Here is a 17,550-nt window from a genome sequence, read left to right as displayed (position 1 = left end):
TTTTTTTTTTTTGCCTTCTACGTGTAATAACATACTCTTGCAGTGTTTTGAGAAGAGTAATGATGTGAACCCCTTTAGGTTTATGAATAGATTACAATAGCTGCAGAAGTGAGGATAAATTAGGTATAAGAGTAGAAACAGAGTTCAGTTAGGAGGCTATTACAGAAATCCAGGAGAAAGATACTGGTAGTGTGGATGGGTGTTGTTAAGTAACAATAGAGGGGGTGACAGGGAACCAGATTTTGGATATGAGTTGATTTGCTAATTAAATATTAAATCAATAATTAATAATCTTTCAAAACAGCAAGTACCAGGCCCAGTTGGGTTCACTGGTGAATTCTACCAAAAGTTTGAGAAAGAAATTGTAGTAGTTTCCCCTTATCCACACGGCATATATTCCAAGACCCATCGTGGATGCCTGAAACCACAGCTAGTACTGAACCCTATATATGTCCTATGCACAAATTTCTTTTTCCTTCTTCACAATTGTATGAACAGAAGATTTGTTCTTTCCATAGATCTTAGCAAACTCAGCATACATTTATTTTCCTCATTAAGTTGAGAGCTTTCACCTTTTTACATAAGAAAGTACTTTACAGTTTATCTTTGGCATATGCAAGTTGCCAGCATTACTACTTTTTTTGCTTTGAGGCCATTAATAAGCACAATAAGAATTACTTGAACACAAGCACTGTGATACCATGACAGTCAATCTGATAACCAAGACAGCTGCTAAGTGACCAACACAGGGGTAACATATACAGCATGGATATGTTGGATGAAGGTATGATCATGTCCCAGGCAGAACCAGGCAGGACAGAATAAGATTTCTTCATGCTGCTCAGAATGGTGCACAACTTAAAATTTATAACTTGCTTATTTCTGAAATTTTCCATTTAATATTTTCAGACCATTGGTAACTGAAGTCATAGAAAGTGAAACCACAGAAAAGGGAAGCCTACTATAATTTGTCTTTTTCTCTGTGTGCTTTTAAGGTTTTTTCTTTACCACTGGGTTAAACAATTTGATCACAATGAACTTTTGCATGGTTTATTTCAAATTTCTTGTGTCTGAAGTTCATTGAGCTCCTTGGGTCCACGTCTTTATAGTTTACCCCAAATTTGAAAAAAATTGCAGCTATTATTTGTTCAACATACTTTTCTTCCCTTCATCCTTCTCTTCCTTTTCTGAGACTCCAGTTTCCCATGTATTAGGTTGCTGGTGTCAGAAGACCCAATGATGCTCTGTTAGTTTTTCCTTCATTTTTTCACACTGAGTTTTATTTTACATAGTGGCTATATCTGTGTCGTCATACTCACTTATTTGTTATTGTGTGTATTATCTTCCGTTGCTTCCATAACAAACATTTTTCTTTCAGGTATTGTATTTTTAAAATAAACCTTATTTTTTTCAAGTAGTCTTAAATTTTACAGAAAAAATTTAAGGTAGTATGGAGGATTTTCACATGCTTCATACTTGGTTTCCCTTTTGGTCAATATCTTACATTCATATGATACTATTGCTATGATTAATGGACCAATATTCATGCATTACGATTAACTAAAGTCCATAATTCCAATATCCTTAGTTTTTACCTAATATTCCTTTTCTGTTCCAGATTCCCTCCAGGCTATCCCATTACATTTAGTCTTCATGTCCTCTTATGTTCTTGTTTGCTGGGACAGTTTCTCAGATATTCCTCATTTTCAATGGCCTTCACAATTTTTTGGAGCACCGGCTAGGCATTGTGTAGAATGTCTCTGTTGTGAATTGTTTAGGGTTTTTCACATTATTACACTGGGGTTACATGTTGTAGCAGAGAAGACATTGTATTTTTTTTTATCTCCAGAAGTTGTATTTGGATCTTTTTAAATCTTCCATACCTTTAATTATGTTCACATCTTCCTATGCCTTCTTGAACAGGTGAAGTGTATTAATAAGTGCTCTTTTAACATGCTTGTTTGCTAATTGTATTATCTGTGTTGTTTAGGAATCTGCTTGTATTAACTGGTTTTTCTCTGAATAATAGGTCTTACTTTTCCTGCTTCTTTTGGTGCTCAGCAATTTTTGCATACATTTTAGAAACTGTGATTTCTGCATTGTTGATCGAAATTTTCTGTTCCTTTGAATTTGGGTGACTTTGTTCTTAGATACAATTAAGTTGCTCAAAAACATTTTGATCATTTTCAAGTTTTGTTAGACTTTTAAGATTTGTTGAGTTTGTCTGGGGTAATTTGGCACCATCATTACAATGCTGTACTTTTTTAAGGTTTCTACTCAATGCCATATGGGGTAGGAGGTTTTCTTCACTAGCTGGTGGAGACATGAAGTATTCCCAATCCTATGTGAGATCTAATAATGTTTCTACATCTTTCTTTTGGTGTTACTTTCCCTGGCCTTGGGTAGTTGCCTCAAATGGATACATTAGCCAGCACTCACATGAAGATTTAAGGGTAACTCTTAGAAATCTCCAGAGAGGGCTCCCTGGGGATTTCTCACTTCTCTACTCCTCTGTACTGTGCATTGTAGTCTTTTTGGCCTTCCTGAACTCAAAACTCTGTCGCTTTAACTCAGGGAGAATGCTGGGCTCTGCTTGAATTCCCCATTCCTATGCAATGAGCTAGGCTCACTTGCTTTGTTTTTCTTCTCCCAGGAGTCACTGTTCTGTGCTGCTTGCCATTCGATGTCTGAGAATCACTGCTTCACATATTTTGTCCTATATTTTTGTCATATATTTTTAGTTGTTAAAGGTGGAATGATAAATCTAGTCCCTGACAGTCTGTAATAGTTGTAGGTGGAAGTTTCCTGCTTTGTTTTTCTACAGCAAAGAAGACCCTTTGGTCACAAAAAAAGCAAACCTTCTTAACTCTATCAAGTGATGAAATCGATCGCTTCACACAGAACTCCTACTCTAAAGACAGATCTAGTGTTTGGTATCCTAACAGAAGACAGAGTGAATAAAAAATTCGGGCTGCTCTCACAAAACGTCATTCACTAGGTAGGAGTCTAGAATATCCAAGATCAAGGTGCTGGCAGGTTAAGATTTTGGTGAGGACCCTCTTCCTGACTTATAGATGGCTACCTTTTGTATCTTCACATGGAAGAGACAGGAAACTCTCATGTCTGTTCTTCTTGTTACAAAGACAATAATTTCATCATGGGGGTTTTACCTTTATGACTTCATCTAAACCTAATCACCTCCCAAAGCCAGTCTCCAAAAACCGTCATATTTGAAGTTAAGGCTTTACCATAACATCTGGGGAAGGGGTGGTGGATACAAGCATTCAGTTCTTAGCAAAAGTTGACTTACTTTATTTCATTTTGGTAACCCAAATCTTGATAGTTAAGCAATGTTTCCAGCAGGCTCAGGGTCAGATACAATCCATGCTTCCCACATATAGCCCTGACCTACAAGTTTGAAAAAAAAAAAAAGATTTCACTAGGATACAAAATGTTTCAATAGGATACAATTAATATTTTTCTCATAATTAGAAGCTATATTATTTTGACAAAGAATTAATACCCAGCAGTATATTCTACCATTGAGTTATCCTTCAGGATATCATTTAGGACAAGAATGTGCAACTGAATGCTTGCCAGCAAGTTTTTATTCAGTTGACACACAGGTATACTTCGTTACTCAGAAGCCACTGGGGTTTGAAATGCTGATCTTACATTTTTATCAGCCATGGAATGGGTAGTCAACACCTCTGTATTATGCATACTTCATTATATAGGTGAATTGCTAAATGTTTTTGTTTCAGCCATTTTGATTTGCAAAACAAGCTTGTTGTATTAGCGGGGTTAATATTACTTATCTACATTTTATATATGAGGAAATAAAGACTTGGAGAAATTAAGTATTTCCTTAATGTCACATAGCTAATAAGTTATGGAACTTAGTCTAGAAACCAGATGCTCAGATAAATATTTGTTGAATGGATGAATGAGGTGTCATTGAAGTTTCCCAAGTTCATAATATGTTCTAAATCTTGTTCTGAACTAGTATAAACTAGTTCAGTTCTCAGGTTGGTGGGTAAGTGACACTTAGATTCAAATATTTCAAACTTTTAGGGTATAGTAACTTTTGCTGTATATTTAGAATAATGGTTAAACATATAAATGATAGAATCAAACAGACCTTATTTGAGCACAGGTCTGCTTCCTGTGATCTCTCTGATCTTGGGAAGTTACTTAACCTTTTTATGGCTGCAGCTTCATTTACTAAACTAGACTAGTACTTCCTACTTCCCAGGATTCTGTGAGGATTTCATTATAAAGTTAGCATTTAGAATAGTGCCTGGCTCTTAGTAGGCATTTGATTAATATTTGATGAAATAAAGAAAAGACAGAGGGAGGAGAGAGGAAGCAGAGGTAGAGAGGAAATAAGAGAGAAGAGGGGAGAGTAGGGAAGAAGGAAAATAGAGAAATGGAAGAAGAAAGAAGAGAGGAAACAAGGGAGGGAGGGAGAGAGAAATAGGGTATCAAGGAAGGAAGGGGAGAAGGAAGGAAAAAACAAATGTCGAGTTTAGTGTGTGGACTATTTACACTAAATTGAACATTTCTAATAATAACTATGTAAATAAATATATAAAAAAAGCAGCTACTAAAAATAGCTATTTAGTACAAACATAACTACAGTTGAGCATTCCTAATCCAAAAATCCAAAATCTGAAACTTTTTGAGTGCTGACAGGAAACCACAAGTGCAGAATTCTACACATTAGTATTTAACACAAACCTCGTTTCATGCACAAAATTATTACAATTATTGTATTAAATTACCTCCAGGCCATGTATATAAGTGATATATGAAACAAAATAAATTTCATGTTTAGATTTGAAGTTCTGTCCCCAAGATAGTTCATTACATATAAATTAACTATCCCAAATCCAATAAACATTCAAAATCCAAAACACTTCTGGTCCCAAATATTTCAGACAAGAGATACTTGACCTGTATTTTTAGTCACTGTTACTAATTTTAGAGGAAGTTCAGTGTAGTGCCATATTAAACCTATCATTTTATATTGATACTTCAGCCTTCGTGGGGCTTTGCTGACCCTGGAGAGACTGCCCTTCCTGAAGTGTGCCTTTTATCACCTAACCAACTTATCCAAAGCCCATACCCCAACCATCTATTTTATTGATGTGCTCACAGAGCCACTATTTCCCTGCTCTACCCACCCTGGGGTCAGGTACAGAGCCTGCTGGTTATGCAAGCTAGCCAATCCTAAGCCTGCTTACTCTGCTCTGTCCATTCCTTCCTGAAAACCCACAGAAAGTCTCATGCCCACATTCCCCTCATTCTCTCTGCCTCCTGACAGAACCTGGTGCTTCCTCTGGCCTTGCAAGGTGTGGCCTGGCCCCGCAGGGTGTGGGGTGCCCTCTCCTCTCAGCAACCATGAGAAACAAACTATCTTTTCAGTAGCAATCATCTCATTTCCTGATCTGTTGGTCTCACCATACTTGAATAATCATAAAACCAACATTTTAAAATGACAACAAAAAGCTCATCCTCATTTGTCTGTATGAAAGGAAAGACAACCAATCTGGATTTGAAACTTGCATGTTTCTATGTATAGAGGAGAAATGTCAGGGAAGCTTAAAAGAGGAGAAAAAAAAGATTGATTTGTATCATGAAAAAATAAATAGAGTTTGCTAGAAGAATAAGGAGTTGAGGGGCATTCCAGGCAGAGGAAAATAATGTGTAAATATGGGTGAGAAAAAGCATGGTGCTTTTTAGAAGCAGCATTTATTTTGACATTATCCATTCTGCTATCATATCCCTTTTCAGGTTGGGCAGTAATTAGCTGTTATTTGTTGAGCATTTCTACAAGGCGGTGGCTTACTCAGGACTGGAATTGGGTTTCATTCATTTTCTTATCACCATTGGCTAGCACAGAATTGAAAAATAAAAGATCAATAATTATTTAATAAATGTATATATGAGTGAAAGAAGCCATAAATGCATGAATTGAATTCACTGAAGGGTGGCATATGCATGAGTGGAGATTGGCAAAAAAATAAAGTTCAAGAGTCAGAGATTGGTCACGCCATAAATAAGAACTGAACTATCTTCATGATTAGAACATATTGATGTATTTTTGAACATCAATATTAAGAGATTATTCTAAAAACAGATCACTTACTTCTGGCAACATTGAGTTTTGCTTTAGGCTAAAATGAACAGCATATTAGAAATAGTACATCAGGGTTCCTAGAAGCAGACTGATTCTAGGAACAGAATAGCTGCTAAGAACTGACTGCTGCCAGTTATAGAGGCACAACAGAAACATCTACCAGAAAATCACAGCAATTCCATGTTAGTCACGATTATTATTAAAATCCTTTAAAACATCAATATTCATAATGAGGACCTTTGGTAAGAAAATGTTTCTATGTAGTTTCTTCTGTTTATTAAGGAAATATTTTTAACCCGAAGTAAATAAAATATCTGTTATTAAAAATTACATGTGAAATAAACATTCCTTTCCCCAAAATGCTCCTTGAAAGAGCAGTGCACACTGTCTCAGCTCCCTCTTTTCCCACAGATAGCTCCATTTGCATTTTACCTCTTCATTCTGCTTAAATTATGTTTACCACATTACTAGGAATCTCCATGGTTTTAAATTTAATGTATACTTTTCAATCCTATTTATAGATAATCTCGTTGCAGCATGAGACATGGCTGATCATGCCACCCTTCTCCAAACTCTCTTTGTATTTTGCTTTTTTTTTTAAACCACTCCTATGTCTCCTTTGATTGTTTTGAATTTCCTTTGTTGGCTTCTCTTTGTTTACCACTCCTTAGCAGTGAGTGCTCTCCTCAGCCTTCTTCCATTCTCACTTGCCATTACATCCTTGGGTAATCTTAACTACTATGAATTCCACTCCATATTGAAAAGTCTTAAATCACTATTCAGTTTTCACCTCTCTAGCCAGATCAGCATGTTCAAAATTGAACTCATCACTCCTTCCTCTACCCCTCTTAATTACTCCTTTTCTGTTTCCTATCTCAGAGAATGGCACCACTGTCCATCAAGCTGCCAAAGCCAGAACCTTGGAAGTCATTCTTTATTTCTCCTAAGTTGGGGCCCCTATCCAGTTAGTCATCAAGACTTGTTTTTCTACCTCTTTGATGTCTACATCCCTCCTGGTACTGCCTTGGTTTAAACCCTTATAATTTCTTGCCTGGATGATTGAAACAACCTTCTAAAAGGTCTCTCTGCCCCCAGTTTTGCCTGCTTCTAATCCATTCTCCAAATTCGATTAGAATGCTCTTTTTTTCCCATTTGAATCTGATCATATCATTCACTTGTTTAATATCCTTCAATGGTTCCTTTGGACCTTCAGTATGAAATTCATGCTCCTTGGAAAGAACCTTCATAAACTGGCTCCTACTTTCCATTCTAAAGTTGACTTGAGCAGGACTTATAGTTTCCTGAATTAGCCATGCTGTCATGTCAGTGCTTTCACATTGCGACTTCTACCGAGAACACTTTCACACTTTCCCATCTCTTCCCCTGTCTCCAACTTTGTTTTTTTTTTTTTTTTTTTTTTTTTTTAATAGAGTCTTGCCTCTGTCACCCAGGCTGGAGTGCAGTGGCAGGATCTCGGCTCACTGCAACCTCCGCCTCCTGGGTTCAAGTGATTCTCCTGCCTCAGCCTCCCAAGTAGCTGAGACTACCATGTCCACAAGTAGCGTGTGCCACCATGCCTGGCTAATTTTTTTATTTTTGGTACAGATAGGGTTTCACCATGTTGGCCAGGATGGTCTCCATCTCTTGACCTTGTGATCTGCCCACCTTAGCCTCCCAACGTGCTGGGATTACAAGCGTGAGCCACCATGCCCAGCCGCCCTGTCCCCTCATTCTTTGCCAAACTTGCCTGTCCTCTAAGATTCAGTGTTTACATCATCTCCTCTGGAGAGCTTTCAGGTGAGGGCACATTGGTGTTCCTTCTCTGTGTTCAAAGTCACTGCCGTCATTACACTGTCACACAGAATTGTGATGACGTATTTAAAACACTGCCTTTCCCCTGAGCTCCTGGAGAACTCAGGAGCCCAAACCATAAAGGTTTGTTGTCCTCAGTGCCTACCTCAATGCCCAGAACACACTGAGTAATTATTATGTCAAATGCAAGAATGGATTAAATACGCCATATTGATCAGAAAGGTGGTTGTTGCATTGGAAGAGGAGAAAGATTCAAAGTTAGTAAAAATCTTTTTTATACTTTTAAGGCAGAGCCTACAGTTATAGAAAACACTAAATATGAAAATAGAACCTAACAAACTACAGAAGGAGGTCTTAAAGTCCTGGTCCACTTAAACACATGTCCTAGCTAGAGTCTTGCTACAAGAATGAACTTCACATTCACAAACCCAGGCTATGTCAGTAAGGGGACTCCCTCCTGATAATGAGGAAGCTACATGAAAATGAAGCAAAGAGTAATTAAAACAACCTATGTTCTAGCTAGCTCCTCCTGGGAGGCAGGTTTGGGAGCAGTTTGGGAGGGGTTTGTGCTGTGAAGCAGAAAGAGGATGAGTTCAAATGCTGAAGAATATGGATTATGTAAAAGGGTTAAACTGAGCCTGCATGCATAGAATGTCTTAGGTTCTACAACCCTATTGAATCTACACCTGACTTGGATAATGGTCAGGGAAGTTAATAAATAAATGAATGTGTATCCACATTGCCTTGGCAGTCCTGACAGAAACCATCATTGCGTTGAAGGTATGCTAGAGGAACAGGATGAGTGAGTCCATAGAATGAAGATGGCAGATACTTTATATACTTCAATACTGACCTTTGTATACGGTCAAATTCCATTGATTTTAGTGACAAGACCCATAGAATATCTTTTAAAACTGCATTTATTTATCTTGGAAGTTACAGATGATTTGTGAACCCTCTGAAATGGCGGCTGTGTGGATGTGCTTTTAAATTTTTTTTAAATCTTTCTGGAGAGAAAGTGCATAGCTTTCATAGTCTGTGATTCTCTCTCCTGCACCCAAAGGAAATTCAGAGCTACTGGCCAAAACAACACCCCCCCACAAAAAAAAAAAAAAAAAACAAAAAAAAAAACCTTTTAACTCAGTCATAACCTTTCCTTGTCCACTCTGAAGTCTCATGCTAAGGAGTAAGGGAGTAGAGGTGTCATAGTGGCTGCTTCTTGTTTCCAGTGTCCCTTCCGCCTCAATTCGCCTCATGTTCTGGGGAAACAGAATTCTATTTTACATGCCTCCCAGAACTGTATTATGCTCTGAGTGAGTTCCAGATGTCTTAAGAGATGCCAGATGGCTCATGAAAGGCAGACCAGCTTCAAGGAAAATGTACCCCATTTCTTTGGATCTGAACCATAAAGTTAAGCTTTCAGGGATGGCTGTGGGGAGACGAACATTCAAGATTCAAGGTCTGCCCTGATAACCAGACCTCAATGTGGCCATCACGTGACTCTGGGAAGATTCTCTTTTCTTAGGCTGTTTTGAAGTGAGACCCTCACCAAACACTGATTTCTTTTTTATAAGAAGGAAAGGAAGCATATATAGTGAGGGCCTTATAAATCAGATAGTATGCTAAATGCCTCCACATATTTATTTTATTTAATCCTCACATAGACACAGGAGGTAGATATTTGGGACCCAGATTTGCCAGTGGAAAATCTGGAACTTAAAGAGCTTTAGTAAACATATTTTGATTTTCAAGTTGTTTATGTTTCATTCTATGAGTATCATCTGAGAATATTCAAACTTCATCATTGGGTTATGTGGTTTCTAATCTAAGAAAAAATTGCAGCTAAGAATTTTTAGACTAAAAGTCTATTTCTGTAGATCTTCTCACAAACAAGGCCACATGTGCTGTGTGGACTGTCCTACAATGCTCTATCTCTGTTTCTCATGAAATATGCTTGCATGTATAATATTCAAACACACATGCGCGTGCGCACATACACACACACACACACAATTTTGCCTTTGCACAGTTGATTTTAATATAGAAGTTAAGAGAAAAATGCTTTTATCCTAGAATAAGAACTCATTTTCAACATATCATGTCCTTGCTCCTTAGTAAACATCACCGTTTTTTAAATTCTCTGACTTCCTCATTTCTAACCTCTGTATACCTAGATGAAAGGCATTTTCCAATATTTCTAACAGGAAGTTTTTGGCCTATAATTTCCAATTCTTTCTAAACTTCCGGAATTCTAACTCTTGTATATTGAACTCAGTGGAATCATCCAGATATCTTCTACCTAATGAAGTGCCGATTCTGCCTCTCAGTTTCCATAACTCTTCTGGAGTTTGAATCCTGGCCCTGCCACTTGTTAGCTGTGACTCTTGGGTGATTCAATTGGCCTCTTCGAGACTCTGTTGTTTTTGTTTTTGTTTTTTTGAGTCTGAGTCTCTCTCTGTCACCCAGGCTGGAGTGCAGTGGCATGATCTTGGCTCACTGCAACCTCTGCCTCCCGGGTTCAAGCAATTCTCCTGCCTTAGCCTCCCGAGTGGCTGGGATTACAGGCATGCTCCACCACACTAGGCTAATTTTTTTTTGTGTATTTTTAGTAGAGACGGGGTTTCACCATATTGGCCAGGTTGGTCTTGAACTCCTGACCTTGTGATCCATCCGCCTCAGCCTCCCAAAGTGCTGGGATTACAGGCGTGGGCCAGCACGCCCAGCGAGATTCAGTTTAAAAAATTTATTAAATGGGTATTGTAAGGACTACCTAGATTTTGTAGCATTTTGTACAGAATTAACTTTGTAAGTGTTATATGAGATAATGTAAGCAAAGCATTTAGCACAGTGCGTGGCACTTAGTAAAAGTGTAGTGATGATGAGGTGTTGCTAATAGAGTTACAGTAGTAGTGGTAATTATTATTTCACCTGTATCCAAAGTAGCCTTATGATGGGATTTACTTGGCTGCAGCAGTTCCATGAATTTTTATGGTTCTGGATTCTCTTCCATGAAGTGCATCTACACTATTAATTAATGCTCCAAAAGAGCATGGTAACCTGTACCGGCAGTAAATTATGTTGGTCCCTAAAATTTGGTTTTCCTCAGGGATGGGACACCACATGCTGTTCTCATTGGAAGCCAGGAAAGAGTGTGAGAAATAAACATTTGGCCTTGAAAAAATAGTTGTTTTCCATTATGAAATATTATTTGGGTGTTGTTATATTCTCTATTATTAACATAAAACAACCCAGTATAAATAATTCCTGGATCAATTTCACAATTCCTGTACATTTCACAATTCCTTTTCTGCCTTGTTTTTCACTTCTCAGGCAAAGAAAACAAACACTTGTGTAATGTATTCCACAGGCAGAATACAGATCAGTCCTGTGCCTTATTACTATAGACCCAATGCCCTGAAGTAGCCTTTATAGAGGAACAAATCTGAAATTGAATTTTGGTTACCTTAGGTGGAGGAAGGCAGCCAGAGAATGAGCGATCTTCTTTTCGAAAACTCAGATTGAGATTGTCTATGTTGAGTCTGCCATTGGTTGTCCTTAGTGCCATCTTCAAAATCTCCAACAGACTCCTGTTCACTTCTGGCTGTGAGCTGGAGTGTTGAGGTGGAGTGCTGATTGGAAGGGAAATGGGGAAGGCTATGAAAAGATGATCCACTCAAAGCAGCTGCATGCTTTCCTACTACATCTCTCAACTTTGCTACACACTATGGAACCAGCGAGCCCATCCACGAAGGCCCTCTCAGACTTGGGAACCTGGTCATGAGGCTGCATGCAGATATTTCATAGCTTAAATCATACTTGCTCCATCTGAGTGAGCTCTACCGTCTCTTTTCCAAGAGGCACCAACCAGTCTGACTACAACAAAGGCCAAAATTGTTAATCTATCTTTATAACTGTATTTTTTTCCTAGGTTGAGACAAAAAATAAGTAATCATAGTCGTTTACCTGCTTGATTTTGCTTTTCTTCAACTCAGATAATTACTGATGACAAATGAAATTTCTAAACTGCTCACTGCCACAAGCAAAGCAAAGCTGATTCCACCAGATCCCCATACCAAGAGAACCGAGTTCCCTGGGAGGAAATCCTGAACCAGTTGAATTTCCTGCATTAACCTTGACTCTGCTCCTTATATCTGAAAAACCCAGAAATGTTTGGGAGTAATTACTTACAGTCTGGCATGCAAATATACATAATTATTAAGATGGTCTGTCTAACTGACTATCGTTATTTTAAATAATAGGTGAAAAGCAACAGGGTGAGATGTTACAGTCACTGATTTTATGAAACTGGTTTGATATGTTTACTCATCTAACGGCCAAATGTATTTGTTCCTCGAGATCCAGGCAGACTATTGCTTTCTCTGTGAAGCTTTTCCTGTTTTCCATTGTTTCAAGTTAAACACCAAGTTCCCTAGAGGGACAGTCCATGACACTGCCCAACTTCTACCCATCTACATCGGGTTTCTTTCAGTGGTATACTGGTAAATCTTTAACAATCAGCTCTGCAAGATAAAGCCCTAATTTGCTGCATTACTGATTTCCCTGGTATAAATACTGCCACCATGGTTGATTTCAGGCTACCACTGTGACATCGCTGAATGAAGAGTTGGGAAGAGGTGTGCATCATCGGCCCTCGTGTCTGGCTCCTGCACACCCCTGATTGATACACTTATTCATAGTGCTTTATTCTTTTCCTTAATAGTTCTCCTTCAACTTGTAGTCACATCTCTATTTCCTTATTTTGTCAAGTCTGACTTCCTCCCTAGTAGTCTGCTCTAAGAGGTCAAGTCTGTTTTGTTCCTTACTGTTTCCCAGGGATCTTGTACAGTACCTGGAATTGATTCATATCAGATGTATACAACTTTGTCCAAAGGTCATATTATTTCCTTTTTATTTTTTATTTTTGGCTCTGGGACTCTCACACAAGCTTTGGCTCCAAATTATACTATTCTGAACCTCTTAATAATACATAATATTTTCCAAAAGTTTGGTACAGAGAAGGAATAGTGGGCATGTGTCTTTATTTTGGTCACCAACTTTTGCATCTGCCTTCACCTGTCCAGGGAGTTCCCCAGCTCATGAGACAGTCCACCTCTCACTGTGGCAGAGGAGAATGCCAACTATTTGCTTTACCAGCCTCTCTTTGCTGTAAGAGCACATGTCCCAAACACTGTCAATCAGATATCTCTGTTCCAGATCTGAATCATAAGCCTTCCTTCCTCTTTTCTTGCAAGGACAGTTTCTGGGGATAAGAATTCATGAAGCTTTGGTCCCTGGCTCACTACCCTGAGTACTGGATGGGTAGGTGTGGTATGGAATCCATTTGCTGCAGCTGGTAGGGTTTCTTAGCAGACCTGTTGCAGAAATTTATTTCATCTGGTCCAATTTAGGAGATGAGAGCTCTTGCCACCCCTGCTGCCACCGGCAATGCTGGAACCTTTTAAAATATCACAGAGCTACCCTATTAGAGTCTCTATCTGACAGATCATGAGAAGGGGATTTTCCTGATCCATACCTTAATTAACAAAGAGCCTGGCTTTATTACAGGCCATCAGTCTTGTATTTCTACATACATACTGTCTGGTTTTTATAAAGCAGCACCTTCTCTGATGCGCTCAAAATGATTTCTTTATGTGCCTTTTCTATAGAACAGATATTCAGGTATCCCTGAAAGTAAATTGATGTGAGCTCTTTAGAAAATTGGAAGTGCCAATTACATTCAGCAAATATTATTGAGCATCTTCTGTATGCCAGGAACTATGTTAGAACTATGCTAGACACAGAGTTGGCCAGGACAGCCACGATTCCTAACCTCAAATGTCAAATAAATAACTGAAAATGCCATAACTGCTATGAAGGGGAAGGACTATGGGACTATATAACACAGAGATCTAACCTTATCTAGGTATCAGCAAAGGCTTTCTGTCTAGGACTCTTAAGACCTTATATGCCAGGGAGTGGCCATGTATTCTACTGCATGGTCTATGACCTCTCAGGGCCAAAATTTACAGTATGTATTATGTGAAGGATAGTTGCTGTTGGTTAAAAATTTCTAGGGCTTTATGGCTCTCAGTAAGACAGTTGCTCGCAGAGTGGTATTTGACTGGAGTGCCTAGATGGCAGTATTGTTTTCTTTGGACCATGAGCCCTAAAGGAAGAGACCAGGCTTTGTCAATCCTGGAATTAACTGTGGCCAGCAAAGTAAGCTTGGCAAACAGCTCATATTCAATGAGTGTTGAAGTTATCACAGTGAAACAGGGCATACTGTAGGAGGAATCAAGTCCAACCTTGGCCCAAGGACGTTTTCAAACAAACAAACAAAACAAACGAACAAACAAACAAAAACCCCTACCTTATTCCTAGAGTAAAACACTTAACTCTAATGCCATAGCTCTTAACCACCATGCCACATTATTTGCAGCTGAAAAGAGTGTCTTCTAGAAGAATAGTTAAAAATAATAAAAGCACTTACATAGTACTTACTATGTGCCAGTCACTGATTTTTGGAATTTTGCATTTATTAACTCAGTTACTATTACAAATCAATGACGTGAAGTATATCATCCCCATTTTACAGTTGGAGAATGGAACCACAGAGAAATTAAGTGAAATGCCAAGGTCACATAGCCCCAGAATGGCAGACAGTAGTTGAGGCCAGGCTTTTGCAATGGAGGCTATGCTCCTAACCACTGCAATTTGTCACCTTTTTTTGGCAAACATGAGAATATCATACTTTATTGCATTTCATCTCTGATTATATTCCTCACATCTTATTTTTATTTTGAGTAATTTCTTTCCCTTGAGATTATATGAAGTGACTGCGGATGCCTGAACCTCAAACTTTTTTTTGCTAGTGCCTGCAACCCAGGAGCTGACTGACTGAACATCTTTTTGGAATCACACTTTATAGATGAGCTCTGTACCCATACACAATCATTTCTTATTTCATAATGAGGTTTTTCATTTTCACACAGCAACCTCATAAAAAGACACATGCTTGATGTTAAAAAACATATGCAATTGCTGCAAATAACTTTCTAGGTTGGCCTGCGCACAAAAAAGAGAGAGAGAGAAAACTCTGAGCACAAGCCAAGTGCTGGTGAAGAGCAAAGTGATTCTGCATCGGGTGAGGTGTTTGAGTGAACGCCTTCAAGATCCCTGCCAGCACTAGGAGTCTAGTGCCGTGGACTGACTGAATTCCCTCAAAGTTCCTGTGTTGAAACCCTAATGCCAATGTGATAACATCAGAAGGCTGGGCCTGTGGGATTTGGTCATGAGGGTGGAGTCCTCATGAGTGAGATCAGTGCCTGTCTTAGTCTATTTTGGGCTGCTATAACAGAATATCTGAGATTGGGTCATTTATAAAGAACAGATATTTTATTTCTTCAGTTCACAGGGGTGAGAAGTGCAAGGTCAGTGGCAGGCATCTTGCAAGGGCCTTCTTGCTGCATCATTCTGTGGTGGAAGGCAGAAGGGCAAGAGGGGCAAGGGTGAGAGATAAACCTGCTTTTACAACAAATCCACTCTCTTGGTAACTAACTCACTCCTGAGATAATGACATTAATGCATTCAAGAAGGCAGAGCCCTGTGACCTAATCACCTCTTATTAGGTCCCATCTCCCAGGGCTGTTGTTGCATTAGGGATTAAGCTTCTAACACATGAACTTTGGGAAAACACATTCGAACCATAGCAATACCTTTGTAAGGAGAGGCCCGCAAGCCAGCTTGCTCTCTTTCTGCCATGTGGGGATACAGAGAGAAGTCAGCAGTGTGCATCCTGGGAGAGCCCTCCCAGAACTCAACCATGCTGGTGCCCTGATCTTAGACTTTCAGTCTTCACTTCAGAACTGTGATTCATACATTGATGTTCTTTATAAGCCACCCAGTTTATGGTACTTTTTTATAGCAGTCCACACAGACTAAGACACCTAGGAACAAAACCCTAACAAAAAGGGAAAAGAGTACCTTCGGCTATGAGTGCCATGACTCTCAGTTTCTCTCAGGTCTGCAGCTGCTTTGTTTTGCTGTGGATAATCTGATGCTGCACTGTTTAAAAACCAGAGTAGCTTTTCATAACTCACCTGAAAATTAAATGTAAAATAGAACATCCTCATTTAATTTATATGTAAGGAAAGAGGCCTGTTGAGATAAAGTGTGCTTGGCAAATTTTTACATTAAACATTTTGAAAAACCACTTAAAAATATAGTATCATAATTATTGGTGTTTTTAGCAAGTATTCTCATTATTTTCCCTTCTGGATAAATGGTGAAATTGTACTTCCTGGTTGTCTTGTGGTTGGATAAGGCCATGTGACTAGTTCTGGCCAATGAGTTATAAGCAGAACTGAGACCCTGTGAGCTAACATGAGACCCTCCAGGACTCTTTTTCCCCTTCTGCTGTCCTGTCCAAAAATATCCTAAAGTGGCTGTTTCATCATCCTGGGTCCCAGAGCTAAAATGACAACAGTGTTGAGAACTATGGCTGGCTCTATGGAGATAAAAATGAGAAAAAATAACCTTTTGTGGCTTTAAGCCACAAAGATTTTGGGGTTATTACTATAGCATAACCTAACCTCTAGCCTCTCTCTCTCTCCCCACCCCTGCCCCGATCTCTCTCTTGTTCCTTCTCACATATCTTATACATTTATTATATATGCTGTATTCAGGATTGAAGGAATGTCATCCATTTTCACTGCTAGGCTGGATGCCATCCTAGGGACTCTGGTGGACGGAGAGCTCCAGGGTAGCAGAGGAGTGAGCAGTGGGAAAGAGAAGCTAGATAGGGTCCCTGATAGAAACTAGGTCTCAGGCCAGAAAATTTGGTTGAACTGAATATTCATATAGGTTGCATTAATAAATCAATACTGTATTGCTAAATACTTATCATAAATATATAACTAATTCTATTAGTTTGCATTTATCACATTACTAAATCCTGAGACTAAACTTGCAAGGTTGGTTTTGGCCCGGTTTTCTGGATGAGATCATTGAGGTATGGGAGAACTTAAGTAGAGTATGCTCCATGTCACAGAGCTAATGATGGTGGGATTAAGATTAAAGTCCAGGCCTTCTTTTTTAAGGTTTGTGCTGTCCGTTGCTTTGCCATTTATACATGCTCACTAATGGTTTTCTTATTGCTATTATTTCTTCCTAGTTTAGGGTATTTTCCTCTGGCTCCCTGAATTTGGTGACATTTGGACTACTCTTTATATTCAGACATAGGTATGAGCTTAGAAAATACAATGCACAAAGAACTCTGGCCCTGTCATTGGGAAACGTGTGTCTTAGCATGGGGTCTGCCATTAATTCTCTGGGTTTCCTAAACAAGTTCCTGAACATCCTCTGGGCCTCAGTTCCTTAATCGGTAAATTTCAAAGATACTCCCCACTTCTAACTCTCTAGGAAGTTGTGATGACACAAAGGAGATCTTCGCTCAGTCTCAATTCTTACCTTGGGTCCTGCAGACTAAGCTAGCTCATGAATAGACTTGAGTGGGCCCATTATCTTGAATCTGTAACTACCCTAATGTTGTTTAAAAGCTGACACTGTGAGTTGGGGCAGGGAGGACCTTTAAAGAG

General features: G+C 38.9%; 1 protein-coding gene across 1 annotated transcript in view; it reads right to left on the bottom strand.

Moving 5' to 3' along the window:
* C1H1orf87 (chromosome 1 C1orf87 homolog) overlaps positions 1 to 17,550 on the bottom strand; it is a 78,219-nt gene that overhangs the window by 30,825 nt on the left and 29,844 nt on the right. Inside the window, exons 5-7 of the mRNA XM_023186692.1 lie at positions 15,938 to 16,053; positions 11,418 to 11,583; positions 3,311 to 3,408 (exon numbers count right to left, since the gene is read on the bottom strand). Coding sequence (XP_023042460.1) covers positions 3,311 to 3,408; positions 11,418 to 11,583; positions 15,938 to 16,053 — 380 coding nt within the window. The remainder of the gene's footprint in view (positions 1 to 3,310; positions 3,409 to 11,417; positions 11,584 to 15,937; positions 16,054 to 17,550) is intronic.

This window comes from Piliocolobus tephrosceles, chromosome 1, assembly GCF_002776525.5.
Source record: "Piliocolobus tephrosceles isolate RC106 chromosome 1, ASM277652v3, whole genome shotgun sequence".
NCBI lineage: Eukaryota > Metazoa > Chordata > Mammalia > Primates > Cercopithecidae > Piliocolobus > Piliocolobus tephrosceles.
This window is presented reverse-complemented; position numbering and strand designations above follow the sequence as displayed.